The sequence below is a fragment of the Stylophora pistillata genome, unplaced genomic scaffold, assembly GCF_964205215.1.
Source record: "Stylophora pistillata unplaced genomic scaffold, jaStyPist1.2 SCAFFOLD_63, whole genome shotgun sequence".
In the NCBI taxonomy this organism is placed as follows: domain Eukaryota; kingdom Metazoa; phylum Cnidaria; class Anthozoa; order Scleractinia; family Pocilloporidae; genus Stylophora; species Stylophora pistillata.
Window position 1 is genome coordinate 338433 of NW_028290915.1, and position 14432 is coordinate 352864.

General features: G+C 37.6%; 2 protein-coding genes across 4 annotated transcripts; one reads left to right on the forward strand and one right to left on the reverse strand.

The window, feature by feature from the left end:
• Positions 1-12: 12 nt before the first annotated feature.
• Positions 13-7319, forward strand: LOC148715627 (separin-like). 3 transcript variants are annotated; one of them, XM_088746715.1, is made up of 12 exons: positions 13-120; positions 233-437; positions 854-924; positions 1409-1561; positions 1659-1826; positions 2268-2366; positions 2786-2856; positions 2947-3007; positions 4174-4263; positions 4745-4857; positions 5246-5329; positions 5646-7319. In XM_088746715.1, exons 4-12 carry the CDS (start codon positions 1478-1480, stop codon positions 5728-5730), a joined length of 855 nt encoding a protein of 284 aa, XP_088602841.1. In that variant the 5' UTR covers positions 13-120; positions 233-437; positions 854-924; positions 1409-1477; the 3' UTR covers positions 5731-7319. The 3 variants fall into 3 exon arrangements, 2 of the variants coding, with proteins under 2 accessions (XP_088602841.1, XP_088602842.1); XM_088746716.1 differs by having other exon boundaries at positions 4811-4857; XR_015995923.1 differs by lacking the exon at positions 5646-7319 and having other exon boundaries at positions 4745-4955.
• On the reverse strand, positions 7296-12473 carry LOC148715628 (separin-like). Its single transcript, XM_088746724.1, has 6 exons — positions 12384-12473; positions 11791-11903; positions 11310-11393; positions 9769-9877; positions 9553-9608; positions 7296-8914 (listed from the first exon to the last, which is right to left on the reverse strand). Exons 2-6 carry the CDS (start codon positions 11811-11813, stop codon positions 8701-8703), a joined length of 486 nt encoding a protein of 161 aa, XP_088602850.1. The 5' UTR covers positions 11814-11903; positions 12384-12473; the 3' UTR covers positions 7296-8700.
• Between the last annotated feature and the right edge of the window lie 1959 nt (positions 12474-14432).

Genomic DNA, 14432 nt, shown 5'->3' on the forward strand with positions numbered 1-14432 from the left:
GGATGCAAAAACAAGGTACTAGAACCTTTGATGCCAGAACAAGGAACTAGAACATGGCTGCCAGAACAGGGGATTACAGAACAGGGAACTAGAACATGGATGCCAGAACAGGGAACTACTGTAAGACATGGGATGTCAACAGGGAACTAGAACATGGGATGGCAGAGCAGGGAACTTAATAAATCTACAAGTAGATTTCTCTTTATTTTGTTATTTCCTTTTTGTCTGTTAGGAAAACAAAGGAGATCTGGTGAAGCTTGCAGAACGTCTTTCCTCCTTGTCACTTGATGACTCTTCAACTAATACTGCTCACCAAAAACTGGCTGCCCTGGTCAAGACTTGAAACATCATGAAGTTTTCCTTGTGTGCAACTGAGAGATACAAACACGGTCTCTTCACTCCTGAAGAAATTTCCCTATTGCAGAACATGCCTAAAGGTACATTATAGTTATTTTACAAGCAATAGCGAGCTTTCAGCTGTGTTATGCAGCCAAACCAGCTTCAAAGAAAGTGTTTAACTGTTCAACTTTCTCAGGATTGGTTTGTAGAACAGTGTGACTCTTATAACAGGAGAATATTTTTTTCTAGCGAAATGTAGTTATCACTAATTTAACATAATTCTTTAAGCAAAATTACTTTGTTAAAAACTTTTTGTTACCAGACCACCTCATTTGACTCTTCCCAATTCTTCAGCTCATGCTACACATAGATGATTACATTTGCCATGAATTTTTAGTTCCTTTGACAAGTAGAACTGAAATGTAATTTGTTACGTTGAGCAAATAATGAACTTTGGCAATAATCCTATAGTGTGATATTGACAAGGTAAGAAATTAGAATTATTCTTTTCTAGAGTGGACTGTTTGTACTTTGGAAACCTTCACACATCCAGTAAGCAAGGACAGAGATTTGCTGATCTGCAGGGTAAGGGCTGACTGTGATCCTGCTGTGGTTAAGATTAACACAACATCTGGAGAAGCACAGAACAAGGATTGCACTGTATGTCGATGTGTTTGTAACAACTTGGTTATATTGCAGTTACTGTTTTGTTGTATTTAGGGAGAGTGGACCTCTCACCTCTACGTTGGAGGAGGTAGTAGCTTACAGTCAGTTGAGATTCTGTAGTGCAGGTGTAAGCTTTGTCCAAGGTCACCATGAGGGGTTTTTGGGTAAAACACTGAATTCTCACAATACCTCTTTATTGTAGAAGATCACTAGAAATACGTCTGAGCAAACTGTCTGGATATCATTATTCTGACAAAACAGTGGGGGTAACCTGTGCTTACTAGTAGATAATTTCTCATTTAACCACTAGAAAGTCTGTAAGTAATGATAAAAGCACAAGAACAGGGTTGGCGAAGTAAATTAACCTAATTAACTATTGACTGAAACAATTTATTTTGTAAAGGGAGACAAAGTTCTTATGGATCTTTGAAAGCTGTTCCAGTCTGGTGTATTGGAGGAATTTACAGACATAATGAATGACAGCATCAAAAGCATGAATATTAACAACACAACCGAGTGGTGGACACTAAGGACAAGGCTTGACAGGAGAATGAAGGTGATCAGCATTTCAACTCTCACGAGCCATGAATGTGTATCCTCTCCTATGACATAACTGAAAGTCTAAATTGTAATAATTATGGTCATTTCTTTAGAACCTTTTGGAGAAACTTGAAGGTTCTTGGCTTGGAAGATGGAGAGGAGTTCTTCTTGGTCAGCCTATTGATGAAGAGTATTGTGAATCAATAGCATCCTTAGCCAGAGAGTTGGAAGAGAAAGTTTCAATCCTGTGTGGATGCCGTCCTGATAATCATTTGCTTGAAGTATGTTGTGCATGAATCAATCAGAGTTTCCTGAGTTATAAGGATGGCAGATTGTATGAAAAATGTTTTGTCCATCAATCTTTGTTATGATTTGTGTGCCATCTTTGGTGCTTGACCCAAAGATGACAACTGAAGTAGCAAAACCTTGCATAGTAACCGAATGGAAACTAGGGATGGTTGAGTGGCAAGAGCACTCACCTCCCTGCTGTTCCACAGGTTCAATTCCCAGACCTGGTGTCATATGTGGTATGTGGGTCGGTATGTCCTTGCTCCAAGGGTTTTTGTACAGGTTCCTTGGTTTTCCTCCCTCCACAAAAACCAACGTTTCAACATTTCACTTTAAACCAGTGGACAAGAAGAACCACCTCATGGAATGCTGCCAGCTAAATCCCATTGTCATTAATAATATTTTTATTAGTAAGTGTCCTTTGTTTGTTGTAGGTCCTCATAGATTCGTCATTTTGCTTGTCAAGAAAAGAAACTGCTGAAGCACTGATTGAAATTACTGCCATGGATGCTACCTTACCTTCTTTTGAAAAAGTAAGAACAAGAAAATTTTTGTTCCAAGCAAAGAATTCATAATCAAGTGTCTAAAGTAAGTTGGAATTTCACTGCTTTTCTCAAAGCATAGGGCTAACTCTTCACTCTAATGAAGGGCTAAAGTCAGATTTAGCAACTACTTACATTAACTAAATTGTAATTTGGTCCACTTGTGTTTCCTAGACATAGCAACCCTCTGGTTTTTTTCTTCTCAACCTGTATTGCAATAAGCTGTTGTGATTATTTTTGTTTTGATTATTTGGTGTTTAATAAAATTGCACTCTATTGGTTTATCATCGTCAATTGCCTGACAGGAGAATGTGTTTAGTCTTAGCAACTAGAGACAAAGGGAGGTTCCTCAGCCTTGGCCCTTAAGTAATCATCTCTCATTTCATGTTCTCTCACATTGCATGTTTCAGCTACTTGATGAAGTTCAGAACCTCACTGACAAGCTATTTGAAGATACAGACAAGAAAAGCTGCATAAACAGGTTCGAGGGAACATAAAGGTTAATTTTCTTTCTCACCTTCATTACTTGTACTCTCGAGAAATTATTGATGACAACAAAATTCCTTCTCAGGTCTGGAGGTCACTCTGCAGAGAACATTCCTCGTCATCCTGTAATCCTAACTCTTGGAAAAGTAAGAACCAGCTTTTTTAGGTCTTACATTTGTTTAGTAATCAGCCATTAAATGTATTCTAGCTCTAGCTCCGAAGACCTGAAAACTGAACAACCAATATGTGGGTTCTTTGTAAATAGATGTTAGTGAACTGTCAAGGAATCAAAGCTTAGCCAAACACAAGGGTGGGGGAAAAGGCATCTGTAATGGACTGACATTCCATATTAGTTTAAAAAGTGGTCATATGCAACATTAGTTTAATGGGTACTGGTTGCTCACCATTATATTCAAAGTGTTCAGACACTAAAGTAGACTTATGGGCATGCACAGATATGCTGTAATTGCAAGATGTGTGCCTAAATTGTGGTAGCAGATCTTACTTATCAACTCATTCGATCTCACGTGGAATAATCACGTATCCGAAGTTGTAAAGAAAGTAAACAAGCGCCTGTATTTTTTGCGTCAGCTTAAGCGTGCACAGGTCAAGTCGGAGGAACTTTTGCTCTTCTATTTGACTTGTATTAGGCCTGTCACTGAATATGCATGCCCTGTTTATCATCATAGCCTCCCGCAATACCTTTCAGTAGATCTTGAGAGATGTCAAAGGCGAGCTTTACGTATTATCTATCCAGATTGTTCGTACAATGAGGCGCTTCTTTTGACTGGTCTAGTTCCCTTACACAACCGCCGCGAGTTCTTATGTGATAAGCTTTTTAATTCCATCCTGTCTAATCCCTCGCACAAGCTCTATAGCTTACTACCTCCCAAGAATGAGTGCGAAGTCAATTTAAGGAGTCAGCACTCTTTTACTACACGGCGCCTCCACACCATTCGTACTCGAAATAGTTTTATCCATCACTATGTCCATAAAGCAATGATGTAATATTGTTTTTCTCTTAATTATATATTTTTGTCTTTTTAATTAGTTCTTCTTAGCCATGTATTTTTTGTAGTATATATTTTATTGTAAATCAAACGTAATTCAGCCTGTGGCTGCAAGGTTTTTGATAATAAACTATCTATCTATCTATCTATCTATCTATCTATCTATCTATCTATCTATCTATCTATCTATCTATCTATCTATCTCATTCAGTATTGGGACATACCCTTCTACAATATTTGAAACCAGAGTCAATTTCTGGCATATCTATACATCAAACTGATCTGTATTTTATGATTCATAGGATATTCAGCATCTTCCATGGGAAAGCATACCGATCCTGTTTGACCAACCTGTGACAAGGGTCCCATCTCTGCAATTTCTCTTTTTCCAGGTACACATTCCATTAAGAGGTCTTTGAAAGTTTGAAGACCTGACTTGTTTCTCAAACAACTGTCATGTTTTCTCCCAGAACCATATTGATTTTTATCTCTGCTATGCTGTCAACAGTGGAAAGAAATTTATTTTAATTAATTATATCAACCCTGATGCCCACTGATTGTGTAAACCATGGTTTGGGTTAGACCTTGTGTAAAGAACTGGCTCATTTGGTTTCTGGAGCATAATTCTCCCTTACAATAATAGTTTTGTAATTTTAGGAAAAGAAGTTGTGATCTGATACAAAAAAAGTGTTTGTCATTTCATTATCTATTAGCCAAGGTAAGCATACAGGAAAAATTGTCAATTGATTGAATAGAATGAAGGTCTTTTGAAATGTGGTTGCCTACCACAACAACTTTTGTGCCAGATTCTTAGCTTTTAATACCTTGATATTCATTGTCAGTTAATATTTTTTTCTGCATTTTTCTTGATAGTTATCGTGTCAAAGACAGTTGCCTGAGATTGATCCTGAGAAAACATTCTATGCATTCAATCCTCAGAATAACCTGCCCAACATCCAGAAAATGTTTCAGAAGTGGTTTGAAAGGTACAAAACACAAGCAAACGATTGAAGCAAATGAAACAGAAGAAAGACCTGATGTTGTGTTTCTTATATATTAAACTAGGCTATACAAGTTGATAGAGGTAACACCAATATATTATAAACTGAACAAATAGATTCAATGTTGCTGTGTGTCTGTTTAGTAATAGATCACAGATGACATCAAAATGTAGTAAGAACAAAAAGTGACACAGGAAGCCCAGCCAAGTGTGTCACTGATTTTGGCAACATGTAATGGTTTTAGAGGATAAGAAAGTAAAATGTTGTTGATGGTGACATTACTCTTGCACCTGTTTTTTAATAGATCACAAGTACGAACCAATCAAAATGCTTGTATAATCCAGCTTATATGAATAATTGTTGTCACTTGCAGCGAAGATGGATGGCAAGGTATCACAGGAAAGGCTCCCACACAGGAAGAGTTCAGGAGTGCTTTAACTGACCATGACCTGTTCATGTGAGTTATTGTAAAGGCTCCAGTAAGGGGCCTATTGGCCCACACAGCCAACTAGGAGTATTACCATTCACCCCCCCCCCCTGACAATTCGGCAGAAGCCATTTGTCCTTCTGGGTGAAGAGAGGCACTGTGAGAGTAAAGTGTTTTGCCCACAAAGACTTAATATACTTCTGTTTCATAGTGAGGGTAAAGGTCAAGTGATGGGAGAATTAGGTTTTGCAGTAAGCCTTATTATCAAAGCATGAATGTTTGGAATTCAGAAATGGATCGTTCTTGTCAACAAGAAGCACTAATAAAGTTTTGTTTTTTGTTACAGGACTTTGGTCTTGCTCAAAGTGCAGCAACTGCTACTACCTATCCTACACCAATGGGTTCACTTGCTCATCAAATTTATAGAATAATGTGCAATAAAGGATATGCTAAGCTAGACTTTTCATCTGTGTTCCAGTTCCTGAAGGAAGATCAACATTGAGATAGTTTATTTATGTTAGGTATTTTTTTAGTTGACACAATTTTAATGCGAGGCAATTCTGGAAGAATAGGTTGTTTTGCCATGCTAATTTATTTGTAAACTAGTTGCTCTAGGTGTGGAGAATGGCAGACAAAAGTACTGTTAAAGGTGACTTGGAGATGTCACGAATGATTAGGTTTTCACTCCCCATGTCTGGAAATTTGGCTTGATGCAAACAGATATACCTTTAATAGAGGCTAAATGGGGCCAAATGGCCTCATTATTTACTATACCATTCATCCATTCATGTCAAAAGCAAAATGAAAGGAAAGTGGTCTTCTGATCAAAGGGTGTCAGCGAATTTTTAGGTGCTTGCTGTAGTGTAAGTTACAAAAAAAATTTCTAAACTTTTACACAGTAAATTTTGGTCCATGTCATCTGTAGTTAACTTCAAAAAGACAGACATTGCCATATCTGAGGCCAGTTGAAACATTTGTGCATCAACTTGATGAATTCATTTTGTAACTTATACCCCATTCACACCAGAAAACTTGTTTAGTTAAACCAGGTTTAACTAAATAAAAATCAGAAGCAGAGAACTGAAAAACTAAATTTTCCACGAGATTCAAGCAATTCCTAAATTGTATTTTCAATGTGCCACATTTGAAGTTAACCAAATATTGATTTGAGCAGCTTCTATGGAGCTGTTGTGTTAAACCATGTTTAACAAAACAGCTGTAAAGCATGTTTAGGCTTTGGTGTCAATGGGGTATTAGTCATCCTCAGCGTTACCACTGGTCATTCCAGGTGGTTCAATAATCTTCACCAAGGGATCAGATTAATAATTTCTTTACCGCTCAGCAAACAGTATTATTTTTGCCATTGCACTATTTTGATACAGCATGCCCAATATAGCCAAGGTGTCGAGTACATGTATACACAAAGTTACTTAGGGTGGTTGTTTTCAGGATCTACTGAAACAGTTCTTTTTATTGATTAACATTTTGATCATTGCATGACTGCAAGAAGTTGCCACCTCGGTGGTCTGTCACTGGCCTTAAATCATAAGTATTAACCCTTTCACTCCTGAAACCTCAACAGTAACTCTCCTGGATTTTCAAAGGCTGGATAGTACTATTCACAGAATAAATCTCTACTGGGCGGGTAGTGGAGTGTTTTGTTAACCATTCTACACTGAATTGCGATGTATCTGTTGGATATGGTTTTTCACCCATTGAACAAATAGACTTTGGTTTTAAGGGTAAGGTTTGCTGATTGGTTTTATGCTGTTTTTTAAAGTCCTTGGCAGCCATCCTTTCAAATGTCTGGCAAAAATGGGGAAGCTCTGTGTGAAATCCCATTTAATGCCTGTAAAGGGTTAAAGCAGTTTGTTAGCTCAGCATTGACTATGGAAAACAGCCATTTCAGTGGGTGTTTCCTGTATCAATAAAGATCTAAAAACAGACAGGTAAACTACCAGAAATTTGATTTTGTACTGTTAGTGCAAAACATAAATAAACTGGCAAATTTAATTCTTTATTTAGTATGAAATGTGATACATAATACTAATTAATATTTTACAATTGTTGAGCACTTTGTTTCATTCTTCACATGCACAGAAATGTGTCCATACCCATCTTGGAGAAAACAAAACAGGATTATAAAAAATTGTAATTCAAGAACATCAAGCCTGACTTCAGTATCTGTATTCTCCACATTTCTCTCTATACATTTCCTTTGTTTAGCAATCAAATCTTAGGTTGAAGATAATTTCCTTTATTCTCATGATCCTAATGAATGATTCGGCAGTATCACTGTGTGGAGATATTAGATGCTGATTACTCTTCAGGGTTTGAAAAGTCAACCAAGGGCTTTCTCTGTTTGTTTGGTCCCCCTCTTCCTTTCCCCGTTTGTTTTCATGAAGTTTGCTTGAAAACTACTTCTCTTTCACCATAGCAAACCTTTCAACAATCAACAAAAATGCACATTTGCCTGATTTTCACAGCTACATATGAAGATATATCTTTAAAATCGAGGTTGACACTCAAGCAAGAATACTTGCATTTCCAAGGAGAAACTCATTTTAGATCTTTAAAACTAAGTAAAAAAGGGTTGCTTTTATATTGTTGCATTAACTCCGACAAAATTAATGAAAATACACATTTGAGAGGAAACCTGGAACTATATATTTACATGAATAATTACACTTTATTGAGGCAACAACACCATCATCATCATTTCAAGCTCAATTATTAAAACAAATATTGACACTAAAATTATTAGGTACCTTCTTGGAATTCATTCTGTTATGAATTGTATCCTTTTCCATTTTTTTCACAATTGGTACAGATATCAGAGAAATGCCCTTAATATGCAAGCTAAACTTTAATTGCCAATGTAAAACATTAATATACAGATGACACATTTCTCAAATTGTTCCCAATTGATGATATAATAAGGTAAAATGGTTACAAACAGTTAATAACTGTAACCTTGGTTTGTTATTTGACAAAGCAAATTTTGTTATGTATTCCTTGGATATGTTGGTACTGACATGATTTCAAAAAAAGTTAGTGCGATAGAGAATAAGAGCTGTAGTAGAACAGGAAAAAAAAGATAATGTCCCTCTCTGTTTCAAATGGGTTTCTTTCCTGTACAACTTAACAGGATTGTGGGACAAAGTATGACAAACTGGCTCTGCTTAAATTGATCGGGTACTTTCAGCCCATGTAGATTTAGCACCTATTGCGTATGGTAGTCTACAGTTAAGTGCTCTATCAGCATTAAAATTGTATGCACTACCATTTCCAAACACACTCTGCACAATGCTTGTCCTCTTTGCCACACAATCAGCACTAGTATGGTAAATACTTTGCTATTGCTTACTGGAACTAGAGATATTTTAGTATATAATCCTTGGTTAACCATTCTGTTCCTTGGTGTAAGCTGGAAGGCCATAAACTACAGGAGATGCTCCTATCAGATATTTCAGTTTACAAGCTTGTCGCGACTGGCTTAGTACTTGTGGTAACGAGAAACAAGACCCAGATTGAAGCCACTGTTTCAGCAGCAATTCACTGAAGCGATCAATGTCTTTGTCAGTAACATCCCACAAGTTAGCAACGATGGCTGGGCTGAAAGTGAATACATTATAAATAGATTACATGCTACATATCTATACAGTGAACCATAGAGTAGAGCTATGGTCTTTGAAGAATAACTAGTTCCTTGAGGGTCTGGTCCAAGAAAAGGGAGTGCCCAACCTATAAGGAAAGCAAAGTTATACGAGTTTCCCAATGACAAAGGTCAATAGCAGTTGACATTTGGGTTCAAATCAGGACTTGACACTAATGGTAGCCAACTAGCCACACACTTGTAGAAATTCAGTTTTGGCCAGTGTTTTTCGATTTCCACTAGCCAGTGAAGCTAGCAAACAAACTGAAATTGTCATAACATCTAACTTGTCACTGGCCACTTGGCTAGTAAGTTGAAAAGTTAGTGTTGAGCTCTGTCAAATAGAGCCAGAGGTTTCAATAAAAGCTGGTTATCAGCTGTCTATCACTGCCCATGAGTCCTCTTACTGCTGTCTATTGAGCCTGCGAGCTGGCTCTCATGTTTAAGTCTTGCCTTAGGACCCCTTTTCCAAGGACAGCTACCCACTACTATATCAACAGCTGCTTAAGCAAAAAGCTGTTGAAACCTGCAGTATAGCATGTCAGTAAAAGACTTTGTAAGGGAACTAACACACAAGAAATGAATGCCAAAGACATACCAGCCTGCCAGAAGATAGATTAAGGCCATCCCCCTTGGCTCACACTCTCCACCAACCTAATGAATTAAAATAGAGTGGTTACTTATATGCCCCATGCCTAGTCTCAACCAACTACACATCTGAACCAGACAATTGGACACTTCCTTTGCATTTTGTTGGTTTGTCAACAACAATTATGTGATAATGTTTTTCCTTCATGGTCAGGTATAAACTAACCTGTAGTTTTCCCGAACTGCAACCCATAAGCAGAGTAACAGCTCGACAATCCAACCTTTGAATGTCGTCACCCTGCAGAAATTCACGCCCAGTGCCATGACCAAAATATCTAGAAAGAATATTGATGCGATGATTAAAGCAACAACAACAATAAAACTTTCTACTGTAGATACCCTTATCTGAAAATGTTTATCGCATCTAGAACTAAGTATGGGATCATGTTTACTGCAGGTGCTCTCCACTGATATATCAGTTGAGAGTCAGTCAACACTTGGGTGACACTTGGTCGATAGTCAGTTGGCACTTGGTTGATGGTTGGTTCACAGCTGGCCGATACTTGGTTGAGACTTGGTCGACAGTTGATGGTCAATATCTTTACCGATACATTGACCGACTGTCAGCCAAATGTCAACCAACATATCGGTCAAATGTTAACTGACTCTCGACAAATAATTATGTCAACCGATGTATTGGTTGAGAGCACCTACAGTAAATATGATCCTTAATAAGTGTAACAGTTGTATTATGGACCCAGTTTAGCAGCTAAGCAACTGCAACTCACGCAAGAGCATCAAATGTCATATAAAAAGGGTCATAGATACTGATTTCACTTCTAAAATAAAAAAAAAACACCATCTCCCTTGTTTCAGTTGTAATTTGCATATAGTTCAGTCAATGTAACATAAATCATTACTGGTAGTAACTGATACAGACATATCAGAATGATAATAACATGGGTCATCCAACCTAATTAGTCACACAAGCAAAATTTCAAGTATGTATAAAAGAAACCCAAAGTACCTTTGTCTCTATCTTAGTCAACTTATTTAACATTTAAGAGTCATGATTCTCAGTATTTCAGCACTGACAGCTCTGCAAATATCCAACCTCTACGACCTTTTAAATTTTCTACTTTGTCAATGGCAGGCTTAGCAATTTTCAGGGTTTCAGAACTAGGGTTTATTTTAGAGGTATGCATATCAGAGGGGTGTGAGGGGAACCTTCTTTTCAAAAACTTTGTAAGAGCCAAATTCTTTATATTCCCCCTGATCTGTTGTATACATTTCTTGGTAGAGAACTTGTAATGTTTAAAGATGGAAGCCGACATTCTCAAATGGAGGAAAATGTCACCAGTACATGACAGTTTTTGTTGGGAAGAGGGAGAGGGGTAAATTGCAGGCTGATGAGAGATAGGAAGCATACCAGAAGCTTGCTGTTCTTGACAGAGGGGGCCCATTTAAAAGGAGATCTACTGGAGTGCTTTTAGTTATTCACATGAACAGGTCATGGACAGTCAAAGCTGATGGGAGACCCTAGAATAGTGCACTGGACTCCGGGTTGAGAGGTCTGGGTTTGTGTACTGGCTGGGTTAGTGTGTTGTGTTTGTGGGCAAAACACTTTACTCTCACAGTGCCTCTCTTCACCCAGAAGGACAAATGGCTTCTGCCGAATTGTCGGGGGGGCGGGGGGGTGAGTGGTAATACTCCTAGTTGGCTGTGTGGGCCAATAGGCCCCTTACTGGAGCCTTTACAGTAACTCACATGAACAGGTCATGGTCAGTTAAAGCACTCCTGAACTCTTCCTGTGTGGGAGCATTTCCTGTGATACCTTGCCATCCATCTTCGCTGCAAGTGACAACAATTATTCATAAACATTGGATTATACAAGCATTTTGATTGGTTTGTACTTGTGATCTATTAAAAAACAGATGCAAGAGTAATGTCACCATCAACAACATTTTGCTTTCTTATTGTTTAAAACCATTACATGCTGCCAAAATGCCAAAATCAGTGACACACTTGGCTGGGCTTCCTGTGCCACTTTTTTATTCTTACTACATTTTGATGTCATCTGTGATCTATTACTAAACAGACACACAGCAACATTGAATCTATTTGTTCAGTTTATAATATATTGGTGTTACCTCTCTCAACTTGTATAGCCTAGTTTAATATATAAGAAACACAACATCAGGTCTTTCTTCTGTTTCATTTGCTTCAATCGTTTGCTTGTGTTTTGTACCTTTCAAACCACTTCTGAAACATTTTCTGGGTGTTGGGTAGGTTATTCTAAGGATTGAGTGCATAGAATGTTTTCTCAGGATCAATCTCAGGCAACTGTCTTTGACACGATAACTATCAAGAAAAATGCAGAAAAAAATATTAACTGACAATGAATATCAAGGTATTAAAAAGCTAAGAATCTGGCACAAAAGTTGTTGTGGTAGGCAACCACATTTCAAAAGACCTTCATTCAATTCAATCAATTGACAATTTTTCCTGTATGCTTACCTTGGCTAATAGATAATGAAATGACAAACATTTTTTTGTATCAGATCACAACTTCTTTTCATAAAATTACAAACCATTATTGTAAGGGAGAATTATGCTCCAGAAACCAAATGAGCCAGTTCTTTACACAAGGTCTAACCCAAACCATGGTTTACACAATCAGTGGGCATCAGGGTTGTTATAATTAATTAAAATAAATTTCTTTCCACTGTTGACAGCATAGCAGAGATAAAAATCAATATGGTTCTGGGAGAAAACATGACAGTTGTTTGAGAAACAAGTCAGGTCTTCAAACTTTCAAAGACCTCTTAATGAAATGTGTACCTTGGAAAAAAGAAATTGCAGAGATGGGACCCTTGTCACAGGTTGGTCAAAAAGGATGGGTATGCTTTCCCATGGAAGATGCTGAATATCCTATGAATCATAAAATACAGATCAATTTGATTTATAGATATGCCAGAAATTGACTCTGGTTTCAAACATTGTAGAAGAGTACGTCCCAATACTGAATGAGTTGATAAGTAAGATCTGCTACCACAATTTAGGCACACATCTTGCAATTACAGCATATCTGTGCATGCCCATAAATCTACCTTAGTGTCTGAACACTTTGAATATAATGGTGAGCAACCAGTACCCATTACACTAATGTTGCAAATGACCACTTTTTAAACTAATATGGAATGTCAGTCCATTACGGATGCCTTTCCTCCCACCCTTGTGTTTGGCTAACCTTTGATTCCTTGACAGTTCACCAACATCTATTTACAAAGAACCCACATATTGGTTGTTCAGTTTTCAGGTCTTCAGAGCTAGAGCTAGAATACATTTAATGGCTGATTACTAAACAAATGTAAGACCTAAAAAAGCTGGTTCTTACTTTTCCAAGAGTTAGGATTACAGGATGACGAGGAATGTTCTCTGCAGAGTGACCTCCAGACCTGAGAAGGAATTTTGTCGTCATCAATAATTTCTCGAGAGTACAAGTAATGAAAGTAAGAAAGAAAATTAACCTTTATGTTCCCTCGAACCTGTTTATGCAGCTTTTCTTGTCTGTATCTTCAAATAGCTTGTCAGTGAGGTTCTGAACTTCATCAAGTAGCTGCAACATGCAATGTGAGAGATCATGAAATGAGAGATGATTACTTAAGGGCCAAGGATGAGGAACCTCCCTTTGTCTCTAGTTGCTAAGACTAAACACATTCTCCTGTCAGGCAATTGATGATGATAAACCAATAGAGTGCAATTTTATCAAACACCAAATAATCAAAACAAAAATAATCACAACAGCTTATTGCAATACAGGTTGAGAAGAAAAAAACCAGAGGGTTGCTATGTCTGGGAAACACAAGTGGACCAAATTACAATTTAGTTAATGTAAGTAGTTGCTAAATCTGACTTAAGCCCTTCATTAGAGTGAAGAGTTAGCCCTATGCTTTGACAAAAGCAGTGAAATTCCAACTTACTCTAGACACTTGATTATGAATTCTTTGATTGCAACAAAATTTTCTTGTTCTTACTTTTTCAAGAGAAGGTAAGGTAGCATCCATGGCAGTAATTTCAATCAGTGCTTCAGCAGTTTCTTTTCTTGACAAGCAAAATGACGAATCTATGAGGACCTACAACAAACAAAGGACACTTAATAATAAAAATATTAATAATGACAATGGGATTTAGCTGGGGGCATTCCATGAGGTGGTTCTTCTTGTCCACTGGTTTAAAGTGAAATGTTGAAATGTTGGTTTTTGTGGAGGGAGGAAAACCAAGGAACCTGTATAAAAACCCTTGGAGCAAGGACATACCCACCCACATACCACATATGACACCAGGTCTGGGAATTGAACCTGTGGAACAGCAGGGAGGTGAGTGCTCTTGCCACTCAACCATCCCTAGTTTCCATTCAGTTACTATGCAAGGTTTTGCTACTTCAATTGTCATCTTTGGGTCAAGCACCAAAGATGGCACACAAATCATAACAAAGATTGATGGACAAAACATTTTTCATACAATCTGCCATCCTTATAACTCGGGAAACTCTGAATGACTCATGCACAACATACTTCAAGCAAATGATTATCAGGACGGCATCCACACAGGATTGAAACTTTCTCTTCCAACTCTCTGGCTAAGGATGCTATTGATTCACAATACTCTTCATCAATAGGCTGACCAAGAAGAACTCCTCTCCATCTTCCAAGCCAAGAACCTTCAAGTTTCTCCAAAAGGTTCTAAAGAAATGATCATAATTATTACAATTTAGACTTTCAGTTATGTCATAGGACAGGATACACATTCATGGCTCGTGAGAGTTGAAATGCTGATCACCTTCATTCTCCTGTCAAGCCTTGTCCTTAGTGTCCACCACTCGGTTGT

Excerpts from the sequence above, each read along its gene's own strand:
- LOC148715627 (XM_088746715.1), top strand. The coding sequence starts at position 1,478 with ATGAATGACAGCATCAAAAGCATGAATATTAACAACACAACCGAGTGG. Across the intron at positions 1,827-2,267 it reads CTGATAATCATTTGCTTGAA|GTCCTCATAGATTCGTCATT; the intron begins GTATGTTGTGCA and ends TGTTTGTTGTAG. Across the intron at positions 4,858-5,245 it reads TTTCAGAAGTGGTTTGAAAG|CGAAGATGGATGGCAAGGTA; the intron begins GTACAAAACACA and ends TGTCACTTGCAG.
- LOC148715628 (XM_088746724.1), bottom strand. The coding sequence starts at position 11,813 with ATGTTTCAGAAGTGGTTTGAAAG. Across the intron at positions 9,878-11,309 it reads ACTGACCATGACCTGTTCAT|ATATTTTGGTCATGGCACTG; the intron begins GTGAGTTACTGT and ends TATTCTTTCTAG. Across the intron at positions 8,915-9,552 it reads ATCTATCTTCTGGCAGGCTG|CCCAGCCATCGTTGCTAACT; the intron begins GTATGTCTTTGG and ends ATTCACTTTCAG.